Source organism: Polyodon spathula, chromosome 2, assembly GCF_017654505.1.
Source record: "Polyodon spathula isolate WHYD16114869_AA chromosome 2, ASM1765450v1, whole genome shotgun sequence".
NCBI classification, from domain to species: domain Eukaryota; kingdom Metazoa; phylum Chordata; class Actinopteri; order Acipenseriformes; family Polyodontidae; genus Polyodon; species Polyodon spathula.
The window spans coordinates 90,088,759-90,106,167 of record NC_054535.1 but is presented as its reverse complement, the minus strand read 5'-3'; the positions used below and the strand labels follow the sequence as shown (position 1 = coordinate 90,106,167).

The following is a 17,409-nucleotide window of genomic DNA, read 5'->3' as shown; positions in this document are numbered from 1 at the left end:
GCACAATGGGCTGTAGGATGTCCCTCAAAGGCCATATCCTTGATGCTCATCTTGATAAATTCAAGGAGAACATGGGAGTGTACTCAGAGGAGCAAGGCGAGCGCTTCCACCGGGATATACTGGACTTTGAACGCCGTTACCAAGGACAGTATAATGAGAACATGATGGGAGACTACATTTGGGGGCTGATTCGTGAAAGTGATTTACAGTATAATCGTAAATCTCGAAAAACTACTCACTTCTAAATCTTTTGTAGTCATTTTTGTATTACTCTAGTACAAATACATGTTAATTTGGATTCATATGTTGTTTTTTTCTGACTTTATGTGAACGAAAAGACACAAATTCGCCTGTTTTCTCTTTGGAAATAGGCAAATTTCAAAATATTACTGTCCTGGTCACAAAAGCAAAGTTTGTGGGGAATAATAGCCATTTTCTATAACTTTGAGGCATAAGCAATTAGAAAATAACACTTACTCCCCAGGAACAAAAATTGTGTTACATAGTGTTACCTAACATCTCTTTTTCAAAGAGAAATGTATTTTATACTTTTAACTGTGGCAGATTTTAAAATTAAATGACTTTGCGCAAAGTAATACAGAATATTGCCTGTCATATCCAAAAGCAGACGGTGGTTTAATTAATCCAACCTGACACTGGAAAAATCAGATGTTACATTAAAATATGAAACACAGGAATTTGTACCATATTAATTGCTATTTAAATGATGTTTTAAAAATGTGTTTAGTATTTTTTGTAGAACAAAAGACCTTGCTTCTATTATTTTATAGGGTGCCAAGGTTACTATTATACTGTACACGTGACACTTGCAAAGATAAACCTGCTTGTTAAGATAATCTTAAACCTAGGGTGCATGAATCTACATAGGCACACACATTGTCTTTTTAAATCCTGCCTAAAATATTTTCCATTAATCATTTTGTTTGTTTATATGAAATGTTCTTAAAATCACCATTGACTATCCTTGCCCAAAAGAAGGCTCTTTATTTGCCTTAATTTTATTTAGAAATGCTTAAATTCTCAAAGCTTCAAGCTGTCAGTTGGGACATTAAATGTGTTTCCAGCATTTATGTTCTGCTATTAGGCACCCACCTTGTGAATCAGATTTTAGTCAGATTGCCTTTGTGTCCAATGTCCGGAATATCTTTCCAGCTGTGTGATTGGAATTCAGCCTGCAATTATGCCTTGGATGTTTTGTTAGTCACTGTGTCTACATTTTAATGTTGTTTGTCCTTCTTGTTTAATGCAATCATAATGTAACATAATATTGTTATTGCTGGGTTGCTTCCTAAAACACCCTTTAAATGTGGTGGTTCTCAAAGGGTCCATAAATCATAAACCCAATTGCATGAAGGGGAAGCTCTGTTTGTCACTACTTGCACCATTCATACTTTGTGGAGGGAGAGAGATCATTCAATCTCCAGTGTTGCCAATACATTACCATACTAATTTATAGCATCTTCTTGAACAATCAACAGGGAGTTTACATAGCAGGATAGCAACAGTAGAGCACAATTATAAGAATCTATAGTTAGATATGAGTATATATATATATATATATATATATATATATATATATATATATATATATATATATATATATATATATATATATATATATATATATACACATACATACATTATTAATATTAAACTCAGTTTGATTTTATCATTTGATGCTTCGGCTGTTGGTTGTTTTAGCACTCACTGACTGAAGTTGACTTGTTTGTGTGTGCCGGTATTTAATTATTATTCACCTGTCACTTTAAAAAATAAGCCAGTGTCATCCACACAGTTGAATTCTTTCCCCTCTTTGTAATGAAACAAGCACTTCAGTGCGATGGGGCTAGCTACAAATCCCGTAATTCATTGACTGGGGTTCGCCTGCAATCCTGTTCCAGGGATTTCCTTTGCTTAGTTACACTTCAGTGGTAGTTGAGCGCAACCAAGCGACCGTGTGCATTTCACTACTGCATTACATAAGGAGAAACGAGTTGTGTAGCTTTTTTTTTTTTTTTTTTTTTTTTTTTTTTTTTTTTAAACAGCAGATTTGTAGTAAAGTGGAATGCAATGGGCGATTCATGGATGTCATACAGGATTTTGTATTTACCGAATACAAAAAAGAAACCAAAGCTATGGAAAATAATTAAAGCTGCCGTTTTCTTCAAATTACTGCTTGTGTCCTGATACGGCATATGAACTGTCTGAAGGCAGAACTTGCATTTTTTTTATTAAAGATAGATATGATTATAGTTGGTTTGTACTGCACCTAAACTTGATAATATAATCAAAATGTATAGAGCTGTTATTGTCTAATGAATCTGGGAAGATAGTTAGAGGTTAATTCGAAGTGATTAATTTCGCTCATGTTCGCTTTTTTTTTTTTTTTTTTTTTTTTTTTTTTTTTAGTCACAGAAGAGCCTGAAGGGAGAGAAGCGCATAACTTTCCAGGATTTCAAATATTTCACAAAAAAAAAAGCGAATCGCTCCTTTGCAGGGGCCAACCGGGCTGCAGGTGGTGAAGGAAACCTTCGTTTTTTATGTGACTCGGGATTGCTTGTTTATAGTAATGTGGGGGGTGTGTTTTTGGGGTGCATTTGGCAGGGTCTTTCTCCTGCTGTTGCTTATTCCGTGTACCTTGCTGCTGCTATGGGTTCCCGGGTCTCTGCCTCACCCACAGCCCTGCCAGATTTTAAAGAGGATTGGGCACACTGTTAGAGTTGGGGCTGTGCACCTTCAGCCCCGTTTCTTTCACAACATCGGGAGTGAAAGCGACAAGGAGACTGAAGAGGGGGCCGAGAGTGGAGAGGAGAAGGAGTTGGAAATCATCACTAAAAGTGGCGATGGGCATGGATCGCGGAACACAAAAATTGAGAACGCAGGCAGCAGACAGAATAAGGGAACTAAAAGTGGAATTGGAAGTAAGATTTTGGAAAGCGAGACAACCCTATTTTTGCCTAAAGATTCACTGCTAATTGCTGTAGAACAGCTCAATAGAATGGTCGGGCTTTTACCTTACAACTTGTCTTTGGAGGTTGTGTTGGCAGTGGAAGCTGGGCTTGGGGAGTCGCCCTCATTTTCTTTCTCTTCCTCGCCTCCATCAGTGTTTACGGACCCCGTGTCTTTCCTGCAAAGCGTGTGCCATTCAGTAGTTGTCCAAGGTGTCTCTGCCATATTAGCTTTTCCACAAAAAAAGCGAGAGTTTTTGGAACTGGAATTTATATCCTCTGTACTACAGACCCCCGTGATAAGCATCGTACAAAATGAGTTTACAAGAACAAGTAAGGTAAGGAAAGGTTTGTACAATATTTATTATGTATTGTGAGCTCTTTTTGTTGAAGTGGAAACTTTTTATTTATGTATTTTAAGCGATTTAAATACCAGAGCGTAGCTAAAAGTTCTTAGAAACTTGATCATTAATATGCCTACAATTAAAATTTAGCACCATGGACAGTAGCTGCTCGAAAGCAAGCATACACTCTCCTAATACAGAAACATGCTACAAGGAATGTTAGGGTTAAAACAGACTCAAAATCAAACAGACAAAGAAAAAACAACATCAAGGGGCCGTTATGTATAACAAGTGCTGGTTTAAAAATAATAAATAATATAATGAATAACCAACAACAACTATATTGTGTAGAAAACTGACAAGCTTAAGGGTTATTTTTTGTGTATTCTTATCAGGTTCTTCGACTTTGCCCTATAAATGTAAATCCTAATTAGTATTAAACGAAAATAAGTCGACCTGTGCAAACACCTTTTACAATTATGTGGTTATGGTAACACAATGCATAATGAAACTGTCCCTGATGATCACCTCCAAATAGTTGTACATTTGTGATGATACATTTCCCTTTTGTACTACTGTTAGATAATAAGCTGTTTAAAACCATCATTCACCTGGTGGTATTTATTTTTCATAACTCAGGTATTTGCAAAGGAACAGTTAATCATATTTCAGTTGTAATTATCTTATATACCAAAGTATTAAACGTGAACCCGCAGTCGTGTTTTTTTTTTTTTTTTTTCAATAGTAGATTACTCCACTAACTGACTCATTTAAAGGATACAGTCTTGTTTTAAATACAGTGTTCACAATTAACCACAAGTACATTGGTATTTGCTACACTGAAAATACCCTTGTTAAGTAGCAATGCTTTTTTCATTGGGTGTGGACTCATTGATACACAATGCCCGCAGGCTTGTAGTCGATAACGTGTGGTTCAGGTTTAGGTATAGGTATCTGGGTGTCGTGCTTCCCTTTTTTGTGCAAAAATCCGTACATGCTTTTCCAGCAGCATAGCGCAAGCAGATCATGTTACCTTGTAACATTTTATTAATATTTACGATTGGCACAGGTAAAAGGGCCAGTGTAATTTAAAAAAAAAAAAAAAACATCTGGTTAAATGTGATACCTATGAATATTGACCATGTCTATAGTAAGGTATACACTAGCAACATTTCAAAGGGATATATTTAATTTGATATGGGTGAATATGTTCTCTTGACCTTCATTTTTAATTTAAGGCATACCAAAATGTTTAAATCACATACTTAAAGACTAAGCAATGATCTCATTGCATACTTGTTGTATAATTTAGTATAGAAATTCCTAACCCCTCTCTCTTTTAATACACACAACGCAGTGTTGTTTAGATAGCCTTAAACTATGTGCCCCAACTGGTTTTGCTAGAACGCTTGAGAGCACTCTTAATTAAAGACTCTGCAACGACAGCAGGCACAGAGGCCAATGTTGTCATTTACATAATTATCTCAGGAGCCACTTTAGATTTTAATGAATAATTCATTTATTATAGGGTATTCACAACCACTTTCTGGTAATGTCTCCTGTGCTCCACCACTGAACTGGTATTTTTCAATGTTGTCTTATTGGTAAGTTATAGCAATTCAACAATCTTACAATATTAATTAATTAAATACTGACCACCATAAGGTAGCAGACCTTTTCTTATCCATGACCCCACTAAAGTTTGATCATTTTTTGTTAGTTTTAAGCTATGTTTCTACCGTAATACATCTTGTATGCAAGTAGTTTTGATTAAAATGATGGACAACCAAGACCATGAAAGGCCCTAAAAAGAAAAAAAAAACATAAAAAACAGCATCTAAGATAAAAGAATAAAAGGGTGACAGTCCTCTATAGAGCTTATGTAGTCATGATGGTTTTATTGTTAATTCCCACATTCTACTGTGAACCCCTGATTTACACAAAAAGCATTTCTATCTGTTCTCTATATCAGTGGTTCCCACTGCGTCTGCTGGTTTTCATTCCAAATGAGCTCTCAATTACTTAACTAGACTCTTAACTGGACTAATACTTTGCTTAATTAGACCTTTTTAATTATTTTCAGCTCTTAAACAATTGCAGAGTTCAAGTTACTTATAAAATGTTATAGCTAACTTGAAATATTTAACTGATAAGAGCTGAAAACAATAAAGATGTCTAATTAAACCAATAAACAGTTCAATTAAGGGTCTAGTTAAGTAATTGAAAGCTCAGTTGGAATTAAAATCAGCAGACACAGTGGACAGGATTTTCAAAAAACGGTGTTATTGTATCAAACACATGGTATAGTAACGAGAGCTTTAGTAGCAAGTGATTTTCAAACAGAATGTGTTAATTAAATCAATCCGTTAATGTTTTGAAATTGAGTTGATGAGGTCGTTAATGAACACATTTCTCGTTAAAAAGCTTAATTGTCGCAGGTCACCTACATCACTTCCTGTCTCAACGACTAGATAAGGGGAAACTTGTTAATCAAAATGCATGTTAACGAGATCAAGGAAAATGATTCGAAGCATAATTTGCTGTTATGGAAACTACTAGCGTACAGGGAGACGGCTCTCCCACCAGCGAGCAGCAGCCAAATGGAAATACAAAATAATGGTGATATCTAAGTTTTGTGTAATTTGTATACTTCATTTAAAATTGTGCATTTAGAAGAAATGCTGATTTATGATTATCTGGTGTGTGGGTAAAAATTGGACAGCACGTTTAAAAAAAAATGTAAAAAATAAATTAAAATTTAAATCCCACTAGTCATTTACCCTTTTTCGGGAGGATATTTTGACACAGCTTACTATATACAACTCTTTCAATGTGAATTTCACAATCTTTTTTTTGCTAAAAAGAAAAAAAAAATATTGTAAGCCATCTATGTATATTGTATGTACAATTGTAGGCTATAAATAAATAAGTTCCAAGTGCCACTTGTGTTTGTAGTTGTTAGCTATATTGTACATGTGTACCATGTATGTAACACTTCATTATTAAGATTTTAAAATTACAGTAGAACTCCCTACCCAATAGAGAATTTGTTTATAGTTAATTGTTCAGTGAATTCCTCTAATCATGCATTTTCTCTGGTACTGTTCGCTCGCCTCCGCGATAAATAAACTCAACATGAATAGAAGCAGCCACAGTTTTATAAGAACATTTTATATGCATACAAACAAGTTAAGGTGACATTGTACAATGTACATGAAATGTGGGGGGAGTCTGAAAACATTAAATATGTTCAGGCAAATTCCATGTCAATGATCTCGATCACATTCCTAGTGGATCTATGTGTCCTTGTATGTCTGTTTTTCATTCTTGTGTGTGTTAGCCACAGGTGTTAAAGTCAAGGGAGCAATGCAAATCCACCTAAACAAAATTTTATTGAAATATCTAATATGCTGTTTTCTATACCAAGATTTCATTATTTACTCTTAGGTTTTTATTTGTGTATTTCAAATTAAATCTACAGCAGAGGTCCGCAGTCATATAATGTACATATCCAGAGTTCAGATAGGCTACATTTACATTGATAATTTCTGTAACAATACAGTGGGTGCAAATGATGGTCTATCATTTTACCAATACAACAAACACACTGATTAAAACAACTGAATAAATTTCATTGGTAACCGCAAGTATAGAAAAGGCTTAAATATTTTCATAACTACAAATATTGAATTATCTAGGTTCTGTAAGATATTATCTCTGGTCCTGTACACTCTGTCTCTGTATCATCAGCCGCGGTCTGTTAAATTTTTGTTTCAAGTTGAGTTATGTACTGTTTCTTTAATTAAAACCTTCCTTTTCTAAGTGCAAATTAACTCCTGATAAATTATGACAATTAACACAGATTTGCTTTTAAATTCCCACGCAAGCTAAAGAAATAGTGGCAAGAAGCCCTGCTCATTAAGATATTAACATTATTTCGTAAATCAACCTAATTTTGGAAATCATATTAGGGCGATTATTTAATAATGAAATAGGCATAGCAACCTCTTGAAAACGTCAAAATCAATGATAATGATCTTAATTAACACTGGAGTTACACTGGAATAATTCATGTAGCTTTTAATTAGGGGCTTCTCATTTGAATCATATAGAAACAGTCTTTGGTTTCATATGAAAACAGTATAGAATCAAAAACAAGTAAAGTAAGTATTATTATTATTATTATTATTATTATTATTATTATTATTATTATTATTATTATTTTACATGTGTTACTACATAAATGTATGTGTCCAGGTATAAATAAAATAAATATCCTTTAAAACTTAAACGTAAAGACTAGCAGTTACTGGATCGTCAATTTTTTTTTTTTCAATTAAAAAAAGTGATTCTTGTATCACCATCTTTTATTGTTTTATAGAAATACACAACCTCAATTTTATGGTTTTATTAAATCAAAAATCAGGTATGTTTTACCATCTTTCCGTGGTAGAAGACCAGACTAACTTATATATATATATATATATATATATATATATATATATTTATATCTATATTATATATATATCTATTTTATATATATCTTAGCCGGCCAAAATTTTTCTAGATACAAACAACAAAGTTTCGTGACGTAAAGATAATATTTAATTGAAATATTTTCTAACATTAAATTTTTAAACATTAGTTTTTAAAAGGTGTCCCTTTGGAATGCTAGGTTTTTAAGCCTTTTAACTAGTGTCCCTTGGAATTGCTAGGTTTGGGATATAAGTTTGCAAGGCTCAGCATTAAATTTATTGACCCTATCATGAAGACCTGATCTAAGTGAGTTGCTAGTGAGTTATAAATATTCACAGTGCTGGTTCATGACATATGCAACATTAGAGTAATAATGCCTTCCAGCGTTTCAGATCCATATTCTGTTTCATGCTGTGAATTTTCATTTGCATAATTTGTTCTGGTCTGATGTTTCAGCTAATTTGTTTACTTACAAACTACCTATACAGTATGGTGATTTTAATTGACAAATGTCAGGAAGAAAATGCAAAAATGTGTGACAGTAATAAAATAGACCAGCATAGGTCATTGAACATGTCTTATAGGCACCTATTGGCACAACTTTAACGTATGTTTATTAGGACATGTTTTGTTTAAAGACACTGTAACACTTATATAGCAGAAAATTTTATATATATATTATATATATATATATATATATATATATATATATATATATATATATAATATATATATATATATCCTGGTATGAATCACTTAGTGACAAAAAATATTTCAAATATAACATATAAACCCAAATATAACATCTAAACCCAAATTCCCTAAGGGAGATCTAACTCAGACTGGAAGTAATACAGTTAGCTTTAAACTATGACTTCTCTAAGACTTTTATTTTGTTATTATTGGACAGTTTTATTTTTCGACTATGTTCAATGTATTATTCTCTCTATGAAGAGATGGTATTATATATTGGAGATATTGTTGTGTATTGTAGTGTAGTACTACCCTTTTTTCAACAGTTATACAGTACAACTAAACATTTGTTTTGTGACTGATTTTTCAACCATATACTTTATACTTGTAATTAGTTCTCATGTCTATAAAATGGGAAAAAATCACCTCTTCTTTAAGCCTGGTCAGCAGGGTTGCCTATATAGTATACAACAGGGGTCTCCAACCCTGGTCCTGATTAGCCCCTCTCCATCAGGTTTTGTAGGTGTCTTTACATCATCAATGGCTAAAGATCTGGAACACCTGTTAATCTTGACTGATTAAACCAATAATTGGTTTAATTAAGTAACTAAGAGATTGATTGAAACAAAAACCAGTAGCCACAGTAGCTCTCCAGGACCAGGGTTGGAAACCCCTGGTATATACTATCATTGCTTCTTTCTTTCTTTTTTGTTTTTTTTACAAAGCTCTTACATACTTAAACTCCACAAAACTAATAATATAATTATATTACCTTTCATGTTCTGCTATTCCTTAGGTAGGCCTCCCTGTGTATATTTTGTGTTATATATTGTGTGTGGTGTGTTAATGTTGGTGTATAGGTATTGGTGCATGAGATATAATAGGGCTGTGGAGCACGAGTGATTTAAAATATATAGATGTATTTAGATACGAGGATGGCACAATCACTTCATGGGCAGATAAAATGTAGTAGTATGTGAGCACAGGGAGTACACATATTAGTTCACGTGCATGGATTCAAGTGAATGATTAATTAGTAATTGAATCCCGGCACAACTGTATAGATATAGATGCACATTTCACTCACTCAGGGTTGTGTTTTCAGGGCAAAAGAACGTGAGAAAATGAGGAGAAAATAAATAAATAATTGCTACTTCATGCTGGAGGACCAGCACGGTCCTTGTTTGTTTAGGGTTGGTCCATTTTTCTTTAACCTGTTTGTTTTGTCAAAGTGTTTTGTCTGTTCAAGTGTTTTATTTGTTCATTTAATAAATGTGAAAAGCAACACATTTATCATTTCCCCAATCTGCTGTGGATGTCTCTTCATTTCACTCGCAGTGCAAATGGGGTATTTTGATAAACATAAAGAAAACATAATATTTGAAAGAAATATGAGGACAGCTATTATGGCAAACTTTTCATTTTCCTTCTTTTTCATAACTTCAGAAGTCATTTACATTATCAGTGTGGTTCAGATTTAAACAGGATATGGAATCCATCTCGCGACTGGCTTGGATTGTTTAAAGCAGGAAATAGAACATCAAAAGGTCAAGACAGATTAAAAATGTGTGTTTTTCAAAGACAGTTATCTTGTTTGGACACATCATCTATTGGTGTTGTTTGATCCAAGGAAACACAGGTAGTGAAGGAGTTTCCACGAGGTGTTGGGAAGATCTCAAATTAAGGGATCCTTCAGTTGTCCTAATGTTTTCTATGGTCCACAGGTTCACAAAATAATCTAGATTACCTACTATTAGTAACTGTTTTTGTTACTTCTTGCCAAAACTGACAGAACTGTCTCTGCTTTGTCTCCTTGGGATTCACATTTGGAATTTCAAAAGCTGACTAATTCCTAAAGTTGCCCAGTAGTTGACAGTGTGTTACAGTGATTTTTATCAATACTGAAACATGTCTTCTACTCTTCAGGCAGCTTGTATACAAAGCCACAGTTTGTGTTCCATTTGTTATATATAAAGAACACAATTGATTAGATATTTTGTACAGAAAAGTGTAAATAGGCCTATAATTACCAAAGATCTCAGGATGCTACTGTATCTGCATCATTAAAATATTAATCAGTGCTTTACAATCACTTGTAAAGGGCTTTCACTCATTGGCTACTTTCAGTCTGACTGGGGGTCATATTGTATTGTATGTGAAATTGGTCTGGATGGTATTTGGATGGCCTCTTGCGTGCTGGAAGTCTTTATCAGGGGAAAATGAAAATGGACTTGGCAATTGGCATTATTAATTTGTCATTTAGCAGATGCTTTTATAACAAAGCGACTTACAGACACTAGGGGATGAACTATGCATCAACAACTGCTGCTGCAGACTCACTTGCACTAGGACCTTGGTTTTACATCTCCTCAGAAGGATGGAGTGCAAGGAGGTTAAGTGACTTGCTCAGGGTCTCACACAACCAGTCAGTGGCTGAGCCGGGATTTAAACCAGGAACCTCCTGGTATCAAGCCCCTTTCTTTAACCACTGGACTACCAAGCCTCCCCAACATATAGAACCCATACAGGATCTGTATTATACAGTGCTTTATAGGTGAGCTCTCAATGCTGTACCTGCCCTATAAGAGAACAGAAGGAAACCAATCTGAACTGTAATTGTGATTACTAACTTTTAATACCTAGACCAAAACTCGCAACACTATTGCTCTGTTATGCATGTAAGTGAGATTAAATTAATATTATTTATGAAAACAAAAGCTTCAGTCACTTGAAATGGTTTTGTTTTTGCTGAATTAGCAAGGCTCTTTGTGTATTGTCTGCAATGTTGTTGTTGCTGTTGTTTTCTGATTTATAATAAGTTAACATGTCCTGTGTTAATACATTGTGTGACCAAATACGACACCAAATACAACATGTGGTACATTGTGTGTAGGGTGTCTCTTATTATAACATACATCTCTTTACACAGTTTGAGCAGAAATAACCCAAGCTGCTTTTAATAATAAGGTACAACCTGCACACAGTGTATTAACTTACAATATAAAATGTCTGCCGCCTGGAATCATATACCTACCTCTCCTATATTTTACCACTATCTTCTCAAAGTGTTTTAATATAATACTCAAAAAATGAATGCTGCTAAAATGATTAATTTTATTAATGTGTTTGCAGTCATAGCATGTATGTGTCACCACTCGTTGCATTATTTATTCTGTTAGTATGCTGACACTTGTATAGGGCCTTGGCTGACAAGCTGTGTAATCCTAATGTTAATTAGGGAAGTGTAAATTATTTTATTATATATTTTATTTAATTCACTCAAATCACCACATATCAACTATAAGCCCATGTTGACCTAGCCCAATAAAAGTTTGCTTTCTTTGTATTTTTTCTTCCTTTAGAATCCCCTTCACCTTCAGATGGCTTTGCAGAACCCTTTTGCCCCACAAGCGAACATTGTTTTCTCTCTGCTTGCCATGAACAACTGGTATGATGTCAGCTTGGTACTGTGCCAAGACTGGAATGTTGCAGATTTCCTTTTTCTTCTGCAAAACAAGTCCAAGTTTCACCTGGAATCTATAATCAACATCACTACTAATAGCAGCTCTAAGAGTGACATTCAGAGTTCCTTCCAGGCCCATTTGGAGTCATTGAAGGAAACAACAGTTGTAACTTTTGGCTGTGATATAAGGGTTATCAAGAAAATCTTTGAGGTTGTTACCAAATTTGGCCTGACGTTGCCGGAATACCATTGGATTTTAGGGGACTCACAGAATGTAGAAGAGTTACGGTCTGAGGGACTGCCTATGGGTCTGTTGGCACATGGGAAAACAGCCGAGCCAGTTCTGGAACACTATGTGCAGGATGCTCTGGAACTGGTGGCAAGAGCTGTGGGGATGGCTGCCTATATACAACCAGACCTGGCTCTCATTCCCAGTACCACAAACTGCATGGATATAGAGGAAAGAAATATAACCTCAGGCCAATACATCTCCAGGTAATGTCATCTATTTGTTCTTACTGTAATTTATTTCATTTGTGTTTCGGGAGGGGGGGGTTGGGGGGGGGGGTTGTTACTCAAATGAAGCACTTGGCAGAAAACGTTTATTTCTTTTTGATTCTTAGTTTTTTTTAAATCACACTCATAGTCACAGCATTATGAATTGCTTTATCTTTTTCAAGAACTCAACTCCTCCATGCACAGCCAGTAACCATAGCTGCTTTCCTTATGACTGCACTGTTGACTGCATTCCTTCATGTGTCTTCAATTTTTAGTTTTCAGATGACCACAATTAACCAAAATCCCAGTTTCACTTATTGAACAATGATGACATACTGTCCTTGTAGGTGGATATATTAAACATGTTCTTAGCGAGATCTCTAGCATTATACATTGTGAGAGTCACGTGACACGGTTCAAATAATTAGCAGGAGTTGAGTTGTGGTTTGCTGCACCAGAGGGTCCCCAAAGGAAAATGTGTTTCTATGAAAAAGCTTTTCATAATCATATAATAGCCCCTCACTAAACTGGATATGTTTATCTGACATTAGGAGGTGTCGGGTTTAAAAAAAAAAATCCCTTTTACAAATCTCTCAGTATGAAATTAACACAGTAACTAACACAATTACATTTCCTAGAAGAACTGTTGTGTGTTACTAGCATACTTAGTTAACGATTGTGTTGAACGTGAATCGTGCTGATTGGTGATACATAAATGTTGTGCACTACTTGCATTCTAATAACATACATTAGAAAAGACGAGACAAACTGAAACAAACAGTTCCCTAGTTTATTAACATGCTTCACAACCAATAGTTTGTAAAGTGTTATTGAATTGCAATATTAAAACTTTTTAGCTTTGGACTGAATTTACCAGAGCTATTTATCTGTAGCAATCACATACATAGAGATGATTTATTTTACTTTTAATTGACAAAAGGCAAGTAGCGGAATGGAACAGATTCTTCCAGATTCTGGAAGCATACATACAGTGCCTTGCAAAAGTATTCAGACCGTTCATTTGGTGTCCCATTTTTTGAAATTACAAAATGATGTATACACATTGTTTTAAGCTCGAAAACTCAAACTGAAGACTTCCAAGGGTAAGATAAGATACAGTAAATGTCTGCATAAATTAAAGAGAAAAAAACTGAAATATGTTGAGTGCATAAGTATTCAAACCCGTCAACTCAATATTTGGTGGAAGCACCTTTGGCAGCAATTATAGCCGCAGGTCTTTTTGGGTAAGTCTCTACCAACTTTGCACACCGGCTTGGTGCAATTTGTGCCCATTCTTGGCAGATTTGCTCAAGCTCTCTCAAGTTACTTGGGGATCGCTTATGGACAGCAGTTTTCAAGTCTTTCCACAGATTCTCAATAGGATTCAAGTCAGGACTTTGACTGGGCCACTCAAGGACATTCTTAATCTTAAGTCACTCCAGTGTAGCTTTGGCCTTGTGCTTTGGATAATTGTCGTGCTGAAAGGTGACTTTTCGCCCCAGTTGTAAGTCTTTAGCAGAATGAAACAGGTTTTCCTATAGTATTTGCCTGTAGTTTGCTCCATCCATTATTCCTTCAGTCCTAACAAGCTTTCCAGTCCCTGCTGAGGAGAAGCATCCCCATAGCATGATGCTGCCACCACCATGCTTGACTGTAGGGATGGTGTTAACTGGGAGATGTGCTGTGTTGGGTCTGCGCCAAAAGTAATGCTTGGCATCTAGACCAAAAAGTTCCACTTTGGTCTCGTCTGACCACAAAACCTTTTGCCACATTTTTGCAGGATCACTCAGGTGCTTTGTTGCAAACTCTATGCAGGCTTTGAGATGGCTTATTCTTAGTAATGGCTTCCTTCTTTCCACCCTGCCATACAGGCTACTTTTGTGAAATGTTCTGGATATTGTTGACTGATGCACGTTTTCTCCCATCTCAGCCACTGAACTCTGTAGCTCTTTCAAAGTTGTCATTGGCCTCACAGTGGCATCCCCCACTGGTTTCCTCCTTGCCCGGCTGCTTAGTTTGGAGGGACGGCCTGATCTAGGCATTGTCTGGGTGGTACAGTGCACCATCCATTTCTTGATGATTGAGTAGACTGTGCCCACAGGGATATTCAGAGATGTCGATATTCTTTGTACCCTTCTCCTGATCTGTACTTTTCAATGATTTTATCCCTGACTTGCTTTAAAAGCTCCTTTATCTTCATGGTCTTTGCTTGAAATTCACTACCTGACCAAGGGACCTCACAGAGACAGGTGTTTTTATTCTGAAATCATGAGAACCACTAATACTGCACATAGACAGAGGTCATTCAACTAATTGTGTGGCTCGTTAAGGTCATTTTGTGCACCTGAATTAATTTAGGTTTGCCACAGCAAAGGGTTTGAATACTTATGCAATCATGACTTTTCCATTTTTATTTCATATTAATTATCTATTTACTTCTTTCTTTTTGTTTTTGCTTTGAATGTGTGGAGTAGGTTGTGTATATAACACATATTAATTCCTACTTCAAAGTGTCATGACTGCAAGCTTTAAAGCAACAAAATATGAAAACTGTGAGAGGGTCTAAAGACTTTTGCAAGGCACTGTATATAAAATGTATTTGAGTTGAAGTATCTAAAACATGGGATTTTTACTAAGATTTTCTGCCATATGTAACAACTTTCAATCATTCTTGCATGATTGTTGCACTTTTCATGGAAGACTGACAAAATCTATTGATCTTTCTTTGCTGTTACTTGATGGGGTGCATAGGTGTATAAAGGAAAACATACACAATACCTCAAACAGTCTGAAAGTCCCCAAAGCCAAACTCTGAATAAAATATCAAACCAGGTTCCAAATTCTTGAGAACACTAGAATTTAAATGTTACACTAAGAACTGCCATTATAAAGTAGTCACAGGGCTAGTAGATGTTTTTAGTGTCTATTGAAGGCTGTTGCTATCAAAGTCTGCATTTGGTCAATGGGATCCTTGGACAGCAACTTTCCAGCCAACTGAAAGGAAATGTGATTAAGACCTAAAGTATCTGTATTTCTATATTCATTATTGAACGAGATTAATTGCATGTGCAATGACTGCATAAGGGATCCATCATTCACTGAACAGTGTTGATTGGAAGATGGTGAACAAAAGGGTGAGTTTTCACTGCAGTTTTTCACAAGTAAGATATATGTTAGCATTTGTTAATTTTTACTTGAGTTGTATCCTTTTCTTCCTTCAGGTTTTTGGCCAACACATCATTTGATGGTCTGAGTGGTCACATCAAACTTTTGGACGATTCAGTGATTACCTCAGACAGCCATTATTTCATTTGGAACCTGCAGCACGACCCTGTAGGAAACCCTATGTGGACGCGTCTGGGAAGCTGGAAGGAAGGAAAAGTTGTCATGGACTACGGGATCTGGCCCAACAAAAAGCTGTTTCAGCAGGGGGGCAATGGTAGGCATTCATCCCGTCTTCATCTGAGGGTGGTCACCCTGGTGGAACACCCCTTTGTGTTCACCCGGGAGGTGGACGAAGATGGGCAGTGCCCAGCAGGCCAGTTGTGCCTTGACCCCCTCACCAATGATACAGCTGTGCTTGAGAACTTGTTTGAGAATCTTCAGGGTGTAAATGACACTGTGCCCATAGAGTTCAAGAAATGTTGCTATGGTTACTGCATTGACCTTCTGGAGAAACTAGCTGAGGACATGGGCATTCATTTTGACCTCTACATTGTTGGAGATGGGAAATACGGTGCCTATAAAAATGGCCGTTGGACAGGACTGGTTGGGGACCTCATGAGTGGGGCAGCACACATGGCTGTGACCTCATTCAGTATTAACTCTGCCCGGAGCCAAATAATAGACTTCACTAGCCCTTTTTTTTCCACCAGTTTAGGCATACTTGTAAGGACTAGGGATACAGCAGCACCGATCGGGGCTTTTATGTGGCCTTTGCACTGGAGCATGTGGTTGGGGATATTTGTGTCTTTGCATGTCACTGCCATATTTCTCACCCTTTATGAATGGAAGAGCCCTTTTGGCATGACTCCCAATGGTCGTAACAGGAAGAAGGTGTTTTCTTTCTCGTCTGCCCTCAATGTCTGTTATGCCATCTTGTTTGGCAGAACAGCTGCCATCAAGCCACCCAAGTGTTGGACAGGGAGGTTTCTAATGAACCTCTGGGCTATCTTTTGCTTATTTTGCCTATCCACATACACAGCTAACCTGGCTGCTGTGATGGTGGGGGGGAAAATCTATGAGGAGCTTTCTGGAATACATGATCCTAAGGTAAGAAAGTACAAGTATGATAATATTTGTAATGCCAAGATGATTTGTCTATACATAACTGGCCTCTTGTAAACTTGGTGAGTATCTTTATAGAGTTATCCTAAAGAAAACCCTAAAGAAAACTATATGTATCTGTAGATATAGTATTTCTATATCATAGTAACTTCAGATTGTTAATATTATGTTTACCTTATAACAAATCTGTGATAAATATATCACAGAATCATAAGACACAATACATCTTTGTATTTTTCTTTAATTGGTTTTATTTGAGTACAGACATTCTGATGATGCATTTTTAATTGTGTAATTTCACAGTTTCATAACCCTTTTATCATATGGAAAGTAAACTCATCGAACGTTGGCACTTACATTACCAAACAGATGAGTGAAATTGCTACTGAGTTGAAATAAATCAATTTTCCTTGTAGTGTTCTAATTGAAGCCTTGTAAAAGGAGATCATGATGAAGAATACATTTAATGAGCTTTGAAAACTTTCATTAGTCCCATTTGTAATATTTGGCTACCCAATCATTAGATGCAGAGTTTTTATCTGAGCTTGGAATAACCAAGTTTTTGTTTGTTTGTTTGTTTTAGCTGTTTTTAGTATGTAGTTTGTAATTTACACAGATTAAAAATAAATGGTCGCACTTTAGATTACGGTGCACAAATAACCAAGTAATTACTGTGTAA

General features: G+C 35.8%; 1 protein-coding gene across 1 annotated transcript in view; it reads left to right on the top strand.

The window, feature by feature from the left end:
- Nucleotides 1-2,525: 2,525 nt before the first annotated feature.
- LOC121327156 (glutamate receptor ionotropic, NMDA 3A-like) overlaps nt 2,526-17,409 on the top strand; it is a 29,868-nt gene continuing 14,984 nt past the window's right edge. The window contains exons 1-3 of the mRNA XM_041271006.1: nt 2,526-3,307; nt 11,845-12,440; nt 15,665-16,715. Coding sequence (XP_041126940.1) covers nt 2,591-3,307; nt 11,845-12,440; nt 15,665-16,715 — 2,364 coding nt within the window. The 5' untranslated portion in view covers nt 2,526-2,590. The remainder of the gene's footprint in view (nt 3,308-11,844; nt 12,441-15,664; nt 16,716-17,409) is intronic.